Consider the following 19,079-nt stretch of genomic DNA (forward strand, 5'->3'; position numbering starts at 1 on the left):
CGCTCCGCCTCTGCAAACCAAGGAGCGCCCTGCGGCACCTCCCGCTGCCGGGAGCCGCGCCGCGGCAGTGCCTGCGGCGGGACGGGTGGGGAGCCGAGAATCTAACCCCCCCCAGCTCGGCTGTGGTCCCTCGGCTCTGCGTGCTCCCCACCGAGCAGAGAGGAGGGTCTTTCCTCCCACCCCGCGCTCGCTCGGGGCGGGGGCCCGGCCCCTCCTCCCCGCGCCGCACGGGACGCACAGTACTGCGTTGCGCTACCTTGCGCCGCGTTAGGACGTGTTAGGTTGCAGTGCGTTGCACCGCATTGCATTTGCATCGCGGCGCCCTGCATGGCGCTGCCCCGGCGGCTCGCGTCGGCCGGCGGCGAACGTTCCAGACCCCCCACGCTGCGGCACGAGCGGCGGGAAGGGAGCGTGCTGGGCACGGCCGGGAGGGGCGGACAAACGGAGGGTGGCCCGCGCGGGGCATTCGGGGAAATGTAGTTCAAAGGCCAGAGGCCGGGGGCGGCGGCGCGGCGGCCAGGACTACATTTCCCGTAGGGGGTCGCGAAGGAATGACCACCGCCTCCCCCGCCCACCTCCCCGCGCAGGCGCGGTGCTGACGCCGGAACCGCTATAAGGGATGTTGTTTGGCTTCACGGCCGCTGAGCGGAGAAGCCGCAGCGGGGGTCAGCGCTGGGCGGAGGTGAGCGGGGCCGCCCCGCCCGTTACTGGGGACGGGTGGTGATGGGGGGCTGGAGGTGGGAAGCCACCCTTTGTGTGGGTGAGGGGCGCGGTCGAGGCGGCGGCTTTGCCGCCCGCGTTCCCGTGAGGAGGCCGGCCGAGCAGCCCCCCTCCTCACCCCCGTGAAGGGGCCGCGCTGTGCCCCCTCCCGCCGGCAACGCGGGGCCATCTCTGTCCGCCCCACCCCGTCTGGAGCCGGGGGTCTGTCCCCGAGCGGCGGGGGGGCCTTTCTTGCTTGCGCCATGGAGGGGGGACCCCCCGGGCTGCCGGGGGGCGGCGGGTCGGGGGAGGCTGGCTTGTATCCCTGGTGCAGGAGAGATGCAGAGCCAGCAGGGTGCAGCAGCCCCGGGACCTGCTGCTGGCTCTGCAGCATCCCCGCCGGGCGCTGCCACTCGCCGCCCCGGGTGGGGGAGCAGCGCCGGGCTCTGCGGGGTGGGGGGCGGCCGCGGGGCTGGGGAGCAGCTGGAGGGCTGCGGCGGAGCGGGCTTGTGCCAGCCTGTGGGGGAAGGAGGCTCCTTCCGCAGGAGGCGGAGAGGTGGCAGCCCAGAGCACCAAGCCCAACCTGCTGATGCAGAGTCTGACTAATGTAACTTAATCAGGCTTCTTCCATCGTGTTGGTTTAAGGCAAGTGACAGAATGCAATAAAGCAGAGTTACAAAACAAAGTCTTGCAGTGGGAGGTGATTTTCTTTTCTGACCTCACAGTGCAGTGTGATAGGTTGAGGGGAAGCCTCACAAAGCAGCACTGAAGATGTGACTCCTTCCTGTGTATGGTCATAGTTAATAATAGCTCAAGCCTATGGAGTGAGTGAATAGTGCTATAAAGAATAAATATACTTCTCTAGCGTGTGTATGTAGTAACTCATTTTATCATGTGACACCTCTAGAGGAATCAGTTTTGCAAAACTTTGTACCAGTATGTTGTTGGGTATGTGCAGCTTCAGACACTAACAAAAGATTTTGGGGATTTGATCTTCCAAGTCAAGTTTCTCAAGGCTTCAACTAAATACTGTAGTTATTACTTTAATCTGTCAGGTTGCGTGATTGTGTTTCAGAGTTCTAAGGGAGGAAGTATGATAGCACTCTAGTGCGTTGAGGATCACTGTACTATTTGGTTACCTCAGGGTACGTTTTAAACTAGTGCAGGAGAAGTTAGTCTTGTGTGGGTTTCTAAAGTCACATTATTACAGTCCTGCTGTAATAAAACTCCAAGTGACTTCTGATTTTTATTTAAAAAATAAACTTGAAAAATAGATGACTAAAAGGAACTGGTGTGTTGGGCGTAGCATGTAATGAAGTGGAATTTAATTATTTTTCAGATATTTGAGGTGAAAATACACGTGTAAACCCTGGCGTTTACAGAAGATGAAAGACATCGACATAGGAAAAGACTACATTATACCCAGTCCTGGGTATAGAAGTGTGAGGGAGAGAGCCAACTCGGTGCAGCATGAAGAGGAGGAAGGGTCAAAATTTCGGCATGCTAAACATAAGGTCAGTTTATTTGTTCATTGCAGCCTATACTTATTAAATTACATGCAGCAGCAGGTTTTTGTGGTGCCAGCTCTGTATAGATTCACTGCATTGAAGGTCAAGGAATATTCCCTTTTGTTTGGAAGAGGTCATTCCAAGGGGTACTGTGGCTATCTTAGTCACAAGCCTGAGTACTTACTAAGCAATTTTTTTTTTGCTTTTAAATGTGGGTTTTTAGTAATATTTTAACAAAATAGACTTTTTTCTAGTATTCAGATCTTGATGTGAATCCAGGAAATGTTTTAAGCTTTTGTACTTAAGAGAATCATTACAACCACGTAAGAATGGTGGAGAGCTCAGCAGAAATCATGCACCATTCAGTGTAGGCAGCTGAAAAATCTCTTAATCATGCCATGTTTTTCTCAAGGATTAATTTTCTAAAGCAGATGTCTAGCTTGGTCTAGTAGCAAGACTTCTACTTTTTTCACCTCAGATGGAAGTAATCTGTATTGAACACTGTTTCTTATGCATCTGTGTATTTAACATGGTGAGGTGTGATAATTACTTCTAGTTTGAGAGCTGGATCTTGAAATAACCACTGGCTTAGAGCTTGTATGTCATTGTTCTGAGTGTCTAAGTTTTAGAGGTTGTTCTCACTGGAAAGAGTACATACACGATGTGCTATAGGGCAAAAAAAAGTTAATGTAAAGGGAAACACCCACACTGGTGAAAGGTACGGTCTGAAACTAATCTGTGCAAGCTGAAGAAGATTAAAGACATTAGCTGCTCTGAATGCTAGGAGCGAAATATTTTCTTGCATGTCCTCTTACTAACCTTTCCTAAAATACTAAGGCAGTATTAACTTTGTTTCTTCTTCAGAAAGTTCTACATATGTCTTATTTTTGCAATGGCAAGGTGCTTGCAAATGTGTGGCTGGGTGTTCTGTATAGATTGCCTGTGACAGCTCTGGTGTGAGAGGGTTGGAAATAGGGGAACTCGCCTTATTTGTATGGAGATATTGTGAAGACTGTTTTTTAAATGCTTAAGTCTTGCTGTGTTGTACTAGACATTGAGATACTACGTACCTCAGACAAGGCTTACCTTGTTTCACTGGGGCTTACAGGGTTTTGCCAGGTGTGTGTTTGTGTGGGCTAGTGGTGCTGCACTGCTGTTTTTTGAGATTGGAGTGATCTGCTCTGCAGCAGGCTGAGTGCAGTTTGCACTTGCAGGCCCTGCAGCTTTTAGTGTCCCTACAGGCTCTATGACTCAGCAGACTATTGCTGGCAGTGTTCAGAGGAAGGTAGAGTGTTTGATTGCGTTAGAGCAGGCACTGATGCAGAACTAAGAGCCCTCTGGAGCAAGTGCAGCTTCTTAGTGGCATTTATTATGTTGATGTCATGGGCTTGTTGTCCGCTGTACACAATCCAGTAGAAAATCTGCCCTGCCACATTGCTGGTGACAACAGTGATGCCATTGGTGGGCAGCTGTGTTTCCTGACCAGTGGCAGTGGAGTTAAGCAGTAATTATAGCATGTTATCTCTGCCTGTTGGACTGCATCATCTAGTCATGTTGATACCTAGTTTATCTTTTGAGGGTAAAATCCTGATTTTTTTAACCTGTAAACCTTTTGAATGAATGAAAGCAAACCAGCGTATTTGTTTTTCTGAGGGCTGAAAGTAACTGGTGTCATGCACATCTGTACAGCATGGCATTGAAACATCTAACTTTAAGGCAGCTTCATGTCAGCTTAACTCTGTTGCTGCAGTCTTGTTTGCCCTTCTACCTCTACCATTTGATTTGCTGCCTATGACTCCAGGGTGGTAGACCCAGATACTGATTGCAAAACAGGGATTCCTGATGCAAGGAAATGGCTTACCCCAGGTCTGACCTAGAACTGTGTCAGTTTTGGTCTCTCTCAGAAGAGGAATGAACCTAATTTATCTTGCTAATGGATTTGTCTAGTTCTGACAAGGGGGTACTGTGACATTTTACTTGCTTAGTTAGCTTGTTTGGTATGCCAAGGTTGAGTTAATTTTTAGCTCAAACATTGGTACCCTTTTTGTTTTGCTAGCCTTATAGCTTGGATATATACAATTAATAAACACAAACAGATCTGAAATTATTGCTGCATGTCAGTGAGATTAAATCCTACTTACTTGTAAAATACTGAGGTTAAGTAAAAGGAGCTGTATTCATAACACCTAAGTTACATGTACATGTTTGTATGTTCCAAGCTTCTTCTCTAGTTGAAACAAGCTCTGGTTTCAGCAGCATTCTTGGCCTTATCACTTCTTGGGATGCTTTATATTTTTGGTAATGGGGATAAGCAAAGACTTCTCTTTCATAAGGCTGAGCTTTGCCTGTTTGGTCAAGCACTTCTTCCTCTCTGCCTATAATAAAAGACTAGAAGCTGTAGCTCAGCTGTTGAGTGTTTCAAGGGGAGAGAAGGGACTGTGTACTTCTACTTTATCTGTTACGAAACCTGGGATTAGGTCAGAAGCCTAAGCTGGTTTATTGGGCTCGTGTTGGCACAGCTAATGACACAACACAATGGAGGGCTGACATGATGAAGGGTAGGACCACAGCAGTTCAGACCGAGGGGTAGTGGAACTCTGTCATTTGGACAACAGTCCAGTGTGCCATCAATAGATATTCTGGGACTCTCAAATTTCTTATAGAAAACTTAACATTTGAACTAGCTTGACCAGAAAATAACAAAGCTGTAGGCATGATCTGTAGAGCACGTAATACGCTGCAAGCAGATTAAGGCTGTTATTTCACCTCTAACTTTGGGTCTTTGTGGAATACAGGTTTGGGACTGTTTTGCAGCAGACTTAGCCGGTGTGAGGTAGACTTCTTGCTAACGTGTTGCATAGGTACCTGCTATCTTGCAGAGTGAGGTAGAACTGTGTAGCTCCCTCTGAGGAGGCTACAGCAGCATGCTGCCTCTGGTAGTCAAGGACCACTGGTTAATGGCCAGTGGTGGTGACCACTTGTGCTGGTTTTGGCTGAGAAGGGGTTAATTCTCCTCACTGTGGGGGTCAGCTACCTTTCCAGCTTCCCGCCCTCTGCCGCGTGGGGTGGGGGGGGAGGCTGGGAGGGGCGGGGCCATTGCAGGGGCGGCTGACCCCGACTGGCCAATGGCAGGTTCATTCCATACCATGTGACACCATGACCAGTATATTGGGGGGGGCAGTGGCAGTGTGGAGGCAGCGCAGCGTTGGGTTGGTGGGTGGCGAGCGGCTGCGGCGTGGGCGGTTTGTTTCGGCGGTTTGTTCCCCCTCCCCCGGGGCTTTGCGCCCCTCGTTGTTCTCCTTTACATTGCATTTCTATTGTTGTTTCTTTTAATTTTAATTATTAAACTGTTCTTATCCCAACCCACAAGCGTTACCCTTCTGATTCTCTTCCCCATCTACCAGTGGGGGAGTGAGTGAGCAACTGTGTGGGGCTAAGTTGCTGCTAAACCACGACAGTCTTTTTGGTGCCCAACGTGGGGCTCGAGGGTTGGAGATAACAACAGCTGCTGGTCACAGCACCATGTTGTCCTTTTTGCAGTTGGTGTTAAAGATCGGTGTTGGTTTGTTTAGTCTGCTGTGTTCTGCTGTGATTAGTAACCTTTTGCCTACAAGATTTGTTATACAAATACTCGTTTGCAGCTTTATCTGGTATTTGGGGTTTTGGCTGAAACTGTTACTGTACTTTGGATACCACCTTGTTGAGGCAATTAGCAATTATACCTCCTCCTCGGAGAGATTTTACAGAGAGGAAATACAGAATAGTACCTTTGCAACTTTGTTCTATGATGTCTCTGCCTCTATTACAACAACCTTTTTATATCTTGAACATGCTTGGGTGGTTAAGGTGCACTTATTGTTAGTTTTTGGGCATGTTGTTTTGGTTTTGACTAAGCAACTTAAGAATATCACCCAGAAATCTGCCCCAAGGCTTGATAGTTACGAGTGGCAGGGCATGTGGGATAGCATGGGCAAATACCTAGGGCAGTGGGCACCCCCAGTGTTTCGGAGTTTCACCCCTGAACAAGTGCAGAATCCTAAAAAGCTAGTAGAATATTTGGAGAAAGTATGTTGTTATGCTGGGAACTCCAGAGAGACACAGATAACTGCAACATGCTGGGGCCTGGCCCATGCATACCGAGCCCTGCTCAACAGTATTCAGTGCTCCCAAGGGGAAGAGAAGGTCTCTGGATTGAAATGCAAAGTGACTGGCACTGTAGTCACTCCAGTCCTGAGACAGGCACTGCAGCCACTCAAACCCCCACAAGTACTGGAGCTGGCTCAGAAAATAAACCCGTACCAGTATCAGTTGCCCCCATACACAAGACGAAATATTGGAAGCGGACATCAACCCGTTTAGAACGGGATGATGAAAAAGCAGGGCCATCACGAGGAGAGGAGGAAGAAGTCATAAATGAAATAGAGACCACCTGATCCCTGTCCTTGAGTGAGTTGAGATATGCGAAAAGATTTCACCTGTTGTTCAGGTGAGCACATTGTCACCTGGCTGCTCCAATGCTGGGATAATGGGGCCAGTAGCCTGGCACTAGAGGGAAAAGAAGCCAAACAACTGGGGTCCCTTTCTGGGGAAGGGGGCATTGACAAAGCAGTTGGGGAAAAAACCACAAGCCCTCAGCCTCTGGAGGCGACTCCTGTCTGGAGCGAAGGAAAGGTATCCCTTTAAAGAAGATGTTACATATCGCCCAGGAAAATGGACAACTATGGAGAAAGGCATCCAGTATCTAAGGGAATTAGCTGTGCTTGAGATGATTTATGGTGACCTGGACGATCAACGGTCATCCAAAGATCCAGATGAAGCCGAGTGCACATGACCCATGTGGCGGAAGTTTGTACGGAGCGCACCATCTTCGCATGCAAGCTCATTGGCAGTGATGTCCTGGAAAGATGACGAGACACCAACGGTGGCGGAGGTGGTTGATAGGCTCCGGGATTACAAAACAAATCTCTTCCTCGCTCGTCTCTGCTGTGGAGAAACTATCCCAAGAGGTCCAGCAACTCAAAGAAGGTATGTCCTGCTCCCCACCTTGACAGAGTAGTGTCTCAGCTGTTAGGAATAAGCGCCCTTTGGCTCAAAGGAGAGGATACACACCACGGGCCACCCTATGGTTCTACCTGCATGACCACGGAGAGGACATGATGAGGTGGGATGGCAAGTCTACCTCAGCCCTAGAGGCATGAGTGAGTGAACTGCAAGGAAGAACAATCGCTCAGGGAGGCTCTTCCAGAAAAGCCGCTGCTCCAATTTCCAGTGAGTGGGTCCCCAGACAGAAAAGAAGTGGTGCTGATTTTGTTTCTGAGCTTAATAGAGAGACTCTTGATTCACATTTACAGGAAGTGAGTTGTAAATGCCACGATCAAGACTAGAGGGGCCCTGCCTCCAGGCAGGTGGAGGAAAGGGATAACCGGGCTTACTGGACTGTGTGGATCCGATGGCCTGGCACATGCGACCCACAGGAGTATAAAGCTTTAGTGGACACCAGCGCACAGTGCACCTTAATGCCATCAAACTATACAGGGGCAGAACCCACGTGTATTGCTGGAGTGACAGGGGGATCCCAAGAGCTCACTGTATTGGAGGCTGAAGTGAGCCTAACCGGGAATGAGTGGCAAAAGCACCCCATTGCAACTGGCCCCGAGGCTCCATGCATCCTTGGCATAGACTGTCTCAGGAGAGGGTATTTCAAGGACCCAAAAGGGTACAGGTGGGCTTTTGGTGTAGCTGCCTTGGAGATGGAGGAAATTAAACAGCTGTCTGCCTTGCCTGGCCTCTCGAAGGACCCTTCTGCTGTGGGGTTGCTGAAGGTCAAAGAACAACAGGTGTCGATCACCACCACAAGAGTGCACCGGCGGCAATATCGCACCAACAGAGACTCTCTGATCCCCATTCATAAACTCATTCACCAACTGAGGAGTCATCAGTAAGACCCACTCACCCTTTAACAGTCCCGTATGGCCAGTGCGGAAGTCTAATGGAGAATGGAGACTAACAGTAGACTATCGTGGCCTGAATGAAGTCACTCCACCGTTGAGTGCTGCTGTGCCAGACATGCTAGAACTTCAATACGAACTGGAGTCAAAGGCAGCTAAGTGGTACGCCACAATTGATATCGCTAATGCATTCTTCTCAATCCCTCTGGGAGGAGAGTGCAGGCCACAGTTTGCTTTCACTTGGAGGGGCGTCCAGTGCACCTGGAATCGACTGCCCCAGGGGTGGAAACACAGTCCTACCATTTGCCATGGACTGATTCAGACTGTACTGGAACAGGGAGAAGCTCCAGAACACCTTCAATACATTGACATCATTGTGTGTGGCAACACAGCGGAAGAAGTTTTTGAGAAAGGAGAGAAAATAGTCCAAATCCTTCTGAAGGCCAGTTTTGCCATAAAACAAAGTAAACTTAAGGGACCCGCACAAGAGATCCAGTTCTTAGGAATCAAATGGCAAGATGGCTGTTGTCAGATTCCAATGGGTGTGATCAAGAAGATAGCAGCCATGTCTCCACCAACTAGCAAAAAGGAAACACAAGCATTTTGGGGCATTGTGGGTTTTTGGAGAATGCCTATGCCAAATTACAGTCTGATCGTAAGCCCTCTCTATCAAGTGACCCAGAAAAAGAATGATTTCAAATGGGGCCCTGAGCAACGACAAGCCTTTGAACAGATTAAATGAGAAGTAGTTCATGCAGTAGCTCTTGGGCCAGTCTGGGCAGGACAAGATGTAAAAAATGTGCTCTACACTGCAGCTGGGGAGAATGGCCCTGCCTGGAGCCTCTGGCAGAAAGCACATGGGGAGACCTGAGGTCGACCCCTAGGGTTTTGGAGTCGGGGGTACAGAGGGTCCGGAGCCTGCTATACTCCAACTGAAAAAAGAGATATTGGCAGCATATGAAGGGGTTTGAGCTGCTTCAGAAGTGGTTGGTACTGAGGCACAGTTGCTCCTGGCACCCCGACTGCCAGTGCTGGGCTGGATGTTCAAAGGAAACGTCCCCTCTACACACCATGCAGCTGATGCTACGTGGAGTAAACAGGTTGCACCCAGCAGGTTCGGGTAGGAAACCCCAGTCGCCCAGGAATCTTGGAAGTGATTATGGACTGGCCAGAAGGCAAAGATTTTGGATTATCAGCAGAGGAGGAGGTGACATGTGCTGAAGAAGCCCCACTTTATAACAAACTGCCAGAAGATGAAAAGCAGTATGCCCTGTTCACCGATGGGTCCTGTCGCCTTGTGGGAAAGCACCAGAGATGGAAGGCTGCTGTATGGAGTCCTACATGACAAGTAGCAGAAACTGCTGAAGGAGAAGGTGAATTGAGCCAGTTTGCAGAGGTAAAGGCCGTCCAGCTGGCCTTAAACATTGCTGAACGGGAAAAGTGGCCAGTGCTCTATCTCTATACTGACTCCTGGATGGTGGCAAATGCCCTGTGGGGCTGGCTGCAGCAGTGGAAGCAAAGCAACTGGCAGCGCAGAGGCAAACCCATCTGGGCTGTCCCATTGTGGCAAGATATTGCTGCCTGGGTAGAGAACCTGGTTGTGAAGGTAGGTCATGTGGATGCTCATGTCCCCAAGAGTCGGGCCACTGAAGAACATTGGAACAACCAGCAGGTGGATCAGGCTGCCAAGATTGAAGTGGCTGAGGTGGATCTGGACTGGCAACGTAAGGGTGAACTATTTCTAGCTCGGTGGGCGCATGACACCTCAGGCCATCAAGGGAGAGATGCAACATACAGGTGGGCTCATGATCGAGGGGTGGACTTGACCATGGATGTTATTGCACAGGTTATCCACAAATGTGACACATGTGCTGCAATCAAGCAAGTGAAGTGGGTAAAGCCTCTGTGGTATGGGGGGTGATGGCTGAAATATAAACATGGGGAGGCCTGGCAAATTGACTACATCACACTCCCACAAACCCGCCAAGGCAAGCGCCATGTGCTTACACTGGTAGAAACGACGACTGGCTGGCTGGAAACATACCCCATGCCCCATGCCACTGCCCGGAACACTATCCTGGGTCTTGAAAAACAAGTCCTGTGGCGACATGGCACCCCAGAGAGGTTTGAGTCAGACAATGGGACTCATTTCTGAAATAACCTCATAGACACCTGGGCCAAAGAGCATGGCATTGAATGGGTGTATCACATCCCCTGTCACGCACCAGCCTCTGGGAAAATTGAACGGTACAATGGACTGTTAAAAACGACACTGAGAGCAAGGGGGGGTGGGACATTCAAGCACTGGGATACGCATTTAGCAAAAGCCACGTGGTTAGTCAACACGAGGGGATCTGCCAACCGAGCTGGCCCTGCCCAGTCAGAAGCCCTACATACTGTGGAAGGGGATAGAGTCCCTGTAGTGCATGCAAAAAGTATGCTGGGCAAAACAGTCTGGGTTCTTCCTGCCTCAGGCAAAGGCAAACCCATTTGTGGGATTGCTTTTGCTTGAGGACCTGGGCGCACTTGGTAGGTGATGCGGGAGGATGGAGAAATCCGATGTGTGCCTCAAGGGGATTTGATTTTGGGCAAAAACAGTCAATGAACTGAATGGCACAATGTGAACTGCTATATAATATTGTGTGTCACCTCTGTGTTGTATCAATGATATCAGAGTACGAGCCTCCCAACCCATGGAAGATCAACTATGAAACAAGCCGTGCAGCAGTGATGGAATGATGACTGACTTGGTATGCAGCAACCCAATACCACACACCATCTCTCCCACCCTGAAAGACTGATACGGCAGATGGAGCCCAGAGTCATGGACTGGGTGAACTCAATGGACATTTTAATGGATGTTTTACAGGGAGGGTCCATGAACTAAGGGAATGATGTCTGTGTATTATGTTAAAGGATGGGAAGGGGAGGGGTGGTGGTTGGTATGGTTGTATTGCATCGTATGGGACCTGGGCATGGTGTAAAGGGTATGGAATAAGGGGTGGAGAATGTGCTGGTTTTGGCTGAGAAGGGGTTAATTCTCCTCGCTACCTTTGCAGCTTCCCGCGCTCTGCCGCATGGCGGGGGGGGGCTGGGAGGGACAGGGCCATGGTGGGGGCGGCTGACCCCGACTGGCCAATGGCAGGTTCATTCCATACCATGTGACATCATGACCAGTATATTGAGGGGGGGCAGTTCACAGCTCGGGAGCAGTGCGGCGTGAGGTCAGCGGGTGGCGAGCGGCTGCGGTGTGTGCGGTTCGTTTCCCCCCCTCCCCCGGGGCTTTGTGCCTGTCATTGTTCTCCTTTACATTGCATTTCTATTTTTGTTTCTTTTAATTTTAATTATTAAACTGTTCTTATCCCAACCCACAAACGTTACCCTTCTGATTCTCTCCCCCATCTACCGGTGGGGGAGTGAGCGAGCGACTGTGTGGGGCTGAGCTGCCGGCTACACCACGACACCACTTCTGGCAGGGCTGCAGGTACATTTGACTGATCAGTAACATGACTCGTTGGTTTTTCTCTTGCCTGTATTGCTGCATTTTTATACATCCTTCTTAACTTGAAGTGGACAAGACTAGTTGATTCTCTCATCGAGACCTTGGTAGGTAAAAGGCCTTCTATACTACTGAGTCAGGGTCCTAGAGCCCATTTATATGCCTGTCATCTTTGCCTTGCATAAAGGTTGTATTCAGCTTTGCTCTTTCTGTCCTGAAACCTCCATACTGGTGTTCGGGTTCACTGCTGAAAGGATACTGTAATGGGTGTTCATGACAGTAATGAAAAAGAACTTGCAATTCTTTCCTTAGAAGCTTAAACATTGTTTGGTCACAGCCTGAAAGATCACTTCTTGAAAGACAGGAGCTTTTCAAATGGGCTTCCTGGAATCATAATTGAAAGCAGGCTGCAATATAAGTAGGTCTAATCCAGCATTTCCTGGTGCTTAATGGGAATGTTGCTATAGAAATTTGGACCTCTGAAATAGGCACTCCGGGACTGAAATGCATATGTTCACCTCATGAGTAAGTTTCTGCAGTGTGTTCTTATAACAACTGATTTTTAAGTCTTTGTTGGAGACATTAATGTAGCTTACAAAATAAGGTGTTAACTACATGTTCCCAATGCATAATACTGTACTAATTGGGCTTATTGTATGTAGAGGCCTGGCTCTTCTGAAAGAAGATAACTTTGAGGTGCACTTGCTGCCTAGCACTATAGTCAGTCTTCATCTGTAAGAAGCTGTTACATTACCAGTGAATAAAAACTAAGGGATTTAAAAATATTGATTTATACTTACCTATTTAGAAATTTCTGCTCTTGGAATGCTTGTGTGCCCTTCAAGCTGTACCTGAAGTAATTTTATTTAGTTCTTCTCATGGAAGCAGTATGGCCTGAGGAGGAGGGCAGATCTCATTGTGTCCATGCAACATACTGTAAAATGGCAGATGAGGAAGAGAAATAGTTTATTCTCAAAGTGGTTTTGGAATAAGCTCTTCTCAAATGTAGACTTCATGTTTAGTTGATGTAACTGAGTATTTTACTCCCCTAGCCCATTATATTTGCAATGACAGAAGAGGCTGTAGAAGCAGTGTAATCTCATGATACACAATGCTTGTGAGAACTCAGTTTTTGAAATTCTAGTCCCTAAGTTAACAATGCTAGGCCACTAATGTATGAATTGTACTCCAAGCTGTAATTGGTTCTAACTGGAATGTAGTGTTCAGGATTAGGTTCTTGCTGCTGAAGCATAATGACTGATCTACAGCATCTGTGGTAAGCCTCAAGTGCAAATTACTGTGCTTGAAGACACTGGGCAGTGTGATACTATAGAGATTGCTTAAACATACAGTAAAACCATGTTAATTTTAGCTATCAGAAGCCCTACTAATGCTGCTGTCCTCACCTTGATATCTTATTTTTCAGGTTTGCCTCCGACAGGCTTTTGCCAAAGTCAGCAGAGAATGTGATCAAAACTTGCTAGAGTTGATGTAAATCCTTCAAGCACTGATAGCTTTGAAGTGATTTATCGCTGTCTGACTGTCCAATAGTCAGAACAATACTGCCTCTCAAACTCTAGAGCATCTGAAGTATCTGAACCAACTGTACTAAACAACATGGAATCATTAAACATGTTCAAAAATAGGAATGTGAATGTAGCCTGGGTACTGTTGCCTTGGTGCTCCACGCACAGAGCAGGCCTTCTAGATGGCTTAACTATAAGCTTTTAGTTGTAGCTGAAGTTGCTGGATGTCTCTGTTTTTCTAGAACACTTCATGTTTTCATAATCAAGCGAATACAGAACTTGAGGAATAACAGCCTGAGTAGGTTGCTGTGGGATGTAGGTGTTCTGAATTGGTCTCTACACAGAAAGATATTGCTATACGGCTGGCTCAGATAATGGCCAGAAGCTGCAGTAGTTTGAGCTAATGCGAGTGCTCACTGCATGAGAAGGTGAAGCTGCAACTGACTACTTAGTGGTCAAGGTAACTGCCAAAATGCTAGTTTGATTTCAACTGCCACCCAGCTGAGCATCTCACTGGTGTTTGGCTGTGGTAGGAGAGATGCGCAAGAGTAGAGGAAATGTGGATGTGTGTGTTCATGTATTTCTGAAACTTGAAACTGCTGCTGTTGTGCTCTACATAGCTGGACATAGTAGCTTGAAGATCTCTGGTCTGTTAATAATGGATTACACACAAGTGTGGTCTTGGATAACTATTTTCTCATTTTGTAGCTGCATATATGGTGAGTGAGTATTTAGGTAGTAACGCAATAAAATATGTAAAATGGACACAGGTACAGGTATATAAAAGAAACGCAAATTCTTGATGTCAACTGATAACTGGATTTTCAGCTTTCGCAGTGTAATGCATCGGTGTATTTAACAGACTCTGACTGCATGGAGACACTTAATACCTGGGCTGTTAAGATAAAATGGGAAACAAGCTATTCAACTTAGATTGCATGGTCACTTAATTCCTCTAAAAAGTATGGAAGAAAGTGTTTGTCCAGTGATCTTGGGAAACCTTAAATATAAAGCTCTGCAAGGTGAGGCATGTTCCTCTATGGATCCTGCTTTGGAGTGTTATTCCCCTGCTGTGAACAACCTCCTGCCGTGCGAGGGCACTGAGGCAGGAAGGACACAATCTAAAAGCAATTCTTACTGACTAACAGGCAGTGGACCAGATCTGTTACAGCACCCATAACATCAGCTCAGAGGGCTGAAAACATAATGCTGTAGTAGAACAGCTGAAGTACAGGGAGATCAGGTGACTTCCGGAGGATGTGGCGGAGCGTGCCTCATGGCTATAGTTAGCATGCTCGAATTATGTAGATGCAGTGCTCTATGATGAGGGTAATATCTTGTCTCCAAGTTAATCCTATATCTTTTTAATATGATCATGAATATTAGGTTTTCCTGTAAAACCATGTCGTGGATTCTAGTGTACTAGGAGACTAAGCAGGAGGACAGCCGCTATCAGATGTATACGTTTCATTCAATGTTGCAGAATTGGAAAATGAACAGTATATGCTAAATGCTGCATTTCTTGGGTTGTAGGAGTAAGTGGTCTTCTCAGGGTAGACTTTATAGCATCTCACACCAATTGTATTGTTTTCCAGAATTCAATGGCCAGGTCAAATATGCAGTGTTTTGTGAAGAAACTGATATACCTGTTAATGTTCTCGGTAATGACTCTGAGTACATCAATTAGAAGTGTTCAGTATGTGACTAAAATATTCAGGCTTATCACGAATCTACATACACTGATCTTGTTTGGCTACAGAGCTTCAATACTAGTGCCAGGCACTACTGGGAGACTTCTCATCTAACTTGAGGATGTATAAACTCAGGCTAGTTTTGAAACCATGGTGCAAATGCTATTTGAATTTCTGCTAGCCTTTAGCCCAGAAAAGCAATTGCAGGGGTCTTGTGTAATAAAGTCACATGTAATGTGTGCCTGGATTTCAAGCTGTTGAACATCTGAAGTCCTGTATCAAGTCAGAGCATGCTTCTGAACAGCTAGTTGTCATTTCACTTAAGAGAAATATGGCACAGCTGCACTTATTCCTGCATTTTGATACATGGTTGGTGCTGTAAAGAGCTATTTTTCCCTGTAGCAGAAGCTGGGAAGGCAGCAGATTTATACTCCACTTGTCAGGAGGTGGAAGAAAATGGAGTCCCTAACTTCTTGACTTGGTTCATTACGGCAGTCCTGGAAGCTGTAACTGTAATTTCTAGGCATCTAAAGCTATTTGGTGGTCTCATCTTGGTGCTGTGTGAATTCAGCTGGGCTGTCTATACTTTGCAATTGATGTTTGCAGGTGTCTAAAGGATCAGTGCCTCCTTCCTCAGACCTGTTGTTTGTTATCTAGCCCAATGCCTGCTCCTTGCTGCCTTTCCTTCAGGGAGACAGCTGGTATTGTGGATGATACACCAAACTAGTCTTAAATAGGCTCATGTTGTAATCAGGGGGTTATAAAGTATTCTAGCTACAGTGTAGGCTGGGAGTCTAATGCTGCAAATCATCCTATTAATACTTCTGTAGAATGTGTACTGCATCAAATCCAGTTAGAAGATGAAAATTGTCTTAGTGGAGTATAAAGTACATAGAGCACTTGATACTTCACCAAGCAATGGCAGATTTCATAATGTTTGGATCTGCAAGCCTACTTAACTTTTAGATGCTTTTGGATTTGGTGACTTCCAGAAGCCTGGATAACAGTGCTTTAGGGGTTGCATGTGCTACCCGCAAAAGTAGCATATAAAACTCCTAACTACTTCCAAGTTGGGTTATTCTTGGAAAGACTCAGAGGAATTTCTGGGAAGAATGATGTAATTACAACTTCAGAATATCTTTCTAGACTCTTGTTATATTTTGGTTTAGTTGTCGTTAAGCTACCTGGAACAGTTGATCCTATTCTTCCCCAGCCCATACAAACTAGTGACTAATCTTGTTTTGAAATGCCAGTCCTTTGAAGTCTCTTAAATACTTTAAAATTGCTGTTCATCCTGGAGTTGTAATATGGAGAATGCTTTAAGCACTGAGCAGAACTGCTGGCTGTATAATTTTCCTTCTCCCCATATGCCTGCCTAGTGCTGAGCTCTACAGTGCTGGTCTGTTAGGTTCCCATTTCTCTCTCCTTACTGGGGACTTGAACAAAGGAGTGGGGAGGCCTGCTGAGCTCTGCCTTCTAAATGCAAGAGGTGGGAGTTCCTGTTCTGCAGCATCGCCAACTCGGAGTTCTTTACTACTTAAACAAAACAATTTTACCTTTGTGTAATAGTAAATCAACCACAGTAGCTTTTGTGTTCTGTATCAGCTGCAAGGATTAATAAAAGAAGCCTTTATATGTCTGCTCTAGTTCCTTGTGAGGTAGCAGAAGGACCAGAAGAGATGCAGCTTCTTCCCTGCAGTGATCTGAGCCCTGGAATATTTCTGCCTTATGGCAGAAGACACAATAGCTGTTTGGTGGGTGGGGTTTGGGTCATATGTTGCCTGCATACATACCAAATTCTTCCTCTGCAAGATGAGCAAGGGATGGAAAAATGTTTTGCTTGGCCTCCAGGCTTATCTGGTTTTGCTATTATCTGATGTTACAGTAGTCAAACCAATAAATTGCTGCCTTCTCTGTTAAATATAAGATTGCCTGCGTGAAAGGATAGGATCTCACTATTTTGTGTTTGTTTTCCTTCCCATATACAACACAGCTATCTTGTCTTTACCTGTTCCCCATCCTCAGAGATAAATGCTCATGTTGGATGCTTAGCAGGTTTTTCAGAAGTGTCCTTATATTTCATGAATTTGAGTTTGCTTGCTACCTTGCTGTGTAAGGTTCCTGATGCCCCTCTTCCTTCCTACAGAACTTGTCTTGCTTACCTCCATCCTACCTACCATCCAACATACCATGATGTATATTTGACAGCTTTGTAGCTTGGCTCCTAAATTTTCTGAATTTTGTGGCCTTCTCACATGACCTTAGTATGTGGATTGTGAGTTTGGTACTGTTGTCCTCATTGAGTGAGCAAATATCTTTTCTTGTCCTTAAACAACTTTTCTTCACCTCACCCAGACTTCTGTCATGATGTGTCTTGAGCCAACCATGTCATCTTTCTGGCTCTCACATTACCTTATGTGCTTACCATTGCTATGACCAATTTGTTGGACAAGGAAATAATGAGAACAGGTGCTGGCAGGGTTTTGTTGCGCTCTCAAGCTGCAGAAAGTCAGAGGGGGCAGGTGTGTTCTGCAGTAGCAGTGCCAGTCATGCTTCTCTTTGCCTGTCTGTGAGCTAAGCATGGGGGTAAAAGGACAAGTCAAGATCATGTGTGTAGTGATACTTCCTAAGTACTCCGTACTCTTGGGGATTGCCCTCAGGATTAAAAGTTTAACTCTTTTCTTCATCTGTGAATTTTCCTAGTCCTCTGTTGAATCATATAGCCTGCACCCAGGTGTGCCATGGCTTTGTGAAATGTGGAGTGCAGAACCATTACCCTCTGGTAGGAGCTGCCCGTGGTGTCAGAAACTTTCTGGAATCCACCAGGAATTAATAAGATGCTGGGTAAATGATCACTGTTGCCCTCTGTCATGCATTTAATGAACCACAATATGCTTATCCTATGAGTTTAATTCTCCCATTTTTAGTCCATTTTTGCATTTGGACTTTAGAGAATCCTGTAACAGAATTCTAAATTTAAGTATGCCTTGTTGGCAAAACATTAATTTGGCTGAGTGTCCCCAGTTCTTTTGTGGTAAGAACAGTTGGTGATCATTCCCTAGTTCTCTTCATGCTGTTCATGACTTTTTGGACCTCTCAAATACCTGTAACTTATCTTTATTCTTCTCTTCTATCCAGCTGAAAAGTCTTAAATTTATGCTTGTGTGGAAGCTGTTCCAATCTCAACTGTTCTCATTGCTCACAGAAAGTAATTTTAAGTATAATACCCATTTTGAACTGAAGTGACAGGGGACTGACCCTGGTGTTCACAAAGGAGGCAAATGCTAGGGTTTTTAAGTGGTATGGTAATGTTCCCTGCTTTAATCTTTGTCTCTTGTAAAAATTCTTCAGTGTCTTTTGGCCTTTTTGACGATGCTGAGTAGTGAGTTGCTGTTTTTCAAGAAGTGTCTGAAAACCCGCCCCACCCTCGGGTTAGAGAGATCTGATTTAGACTTGTTTCTGTGAGCATTTCAACACCTTGTTGTGTCACCTAGTTCATTGCTTGTTTGGTATATTAATAGGTTGCTGAATTAGAAAAAGTGCTGTCTGAGTTCTGTTTGGTAGTACAGCCATGATTTAGACATTTCTTTAAGACCAGTGCTGGAGCCTGTTTTATCACATTGCTAATGACTTCTTCGAGGTTTTAGTTTCCAAGAAAACTTTACATGCATGCATGCAGGCAATTAGATATCGCCAGTTGATGGACACTTGGAAAAATAATAGGGTTTTAGAAACCTGTATTAATAGTGTTGGGATTGTTGTTAGTTTGTTGTTAGTTTTTTGTACTTCAGTATTTTGCTCTAGAAATGCACTGTAGATCTGCTTAGGAGTCTCATTTCTTCCTGATTAAAAAAAAAAATATCTTCAAAGCATATAGTTGAAGTGACACACCACTGTGTGGTCTTTCTTAGTCTTAATTGTGCAGTATTGAGGTGCGTTTATTTCTTGATAATCGTACATGTGGGATTTTGACAACTTTGCCAAGATCAAGATGGGCAATGTTCTTGACTAGGGGTTTGTGCTTCCCTATATGGCAAGGCATTATAAAGGCCTTTCAAAGGCAGCACCATAGTCTTTTATCAATGCATCTTTTCTACCTTTGCTGAAAAGCTCTGGAAAGTTTAATTATTTTTCACAGTGAGTGTTTAAGAACATTATGTTTGGACTGCTTAAAAATACGCTATCTTGCAATTGTGCTTTCTAATTAA

At 46.2% G+C, this 19,079-nt stretch overlaps 1 protein-coding gene across 5 annotated transcripts in view; it reads left to right on the forward strand.

Moving 5' to 3' along the window:
• Window positions 1-572: 572 nt before the first annotated feature.
• ABCC5 (ATP binding cassette subfamily C member 5) overlaps window positions 573-19,079 on the forward strand; it is a 78,300-nt gene continuing 59,793 nt past the window's right edge. For all 5 annotated transcript variants that reach the window (XR_010373870.1, XM_064457460.1, XM_064457462.1 and 2 more), the window contains exons 1-2: window positions 573-682; window positions 2,039-2,213. Coding sequence is in view for 4 of the 5 variants with exons in the window: in XM_064457460.1 (XP_064313530.1) it covers window positions 2,085-2,213 (129 nt within the window). In the remaining variant the exon portion in view is untranslated. The remainder of the gene's footprint in view (window positions 683-2,038; window positions 2,214-19,079) is intronic.

The sequence above is a fragment of the Phalacrocorax carbo genome, chromosome 7, assembly GCF_963921805.1.
Source record: "Phalacrocorax carbo chromosome 7, bPhaCar2.1, whole genome shotgun sequence".
Lineage (NCBI taxonomy): Eukaryota > Metazoa > Chordata > Aves > Suliformes > Phalacrocoracidae > Phalacrocorax > Phalacrocorax carbo.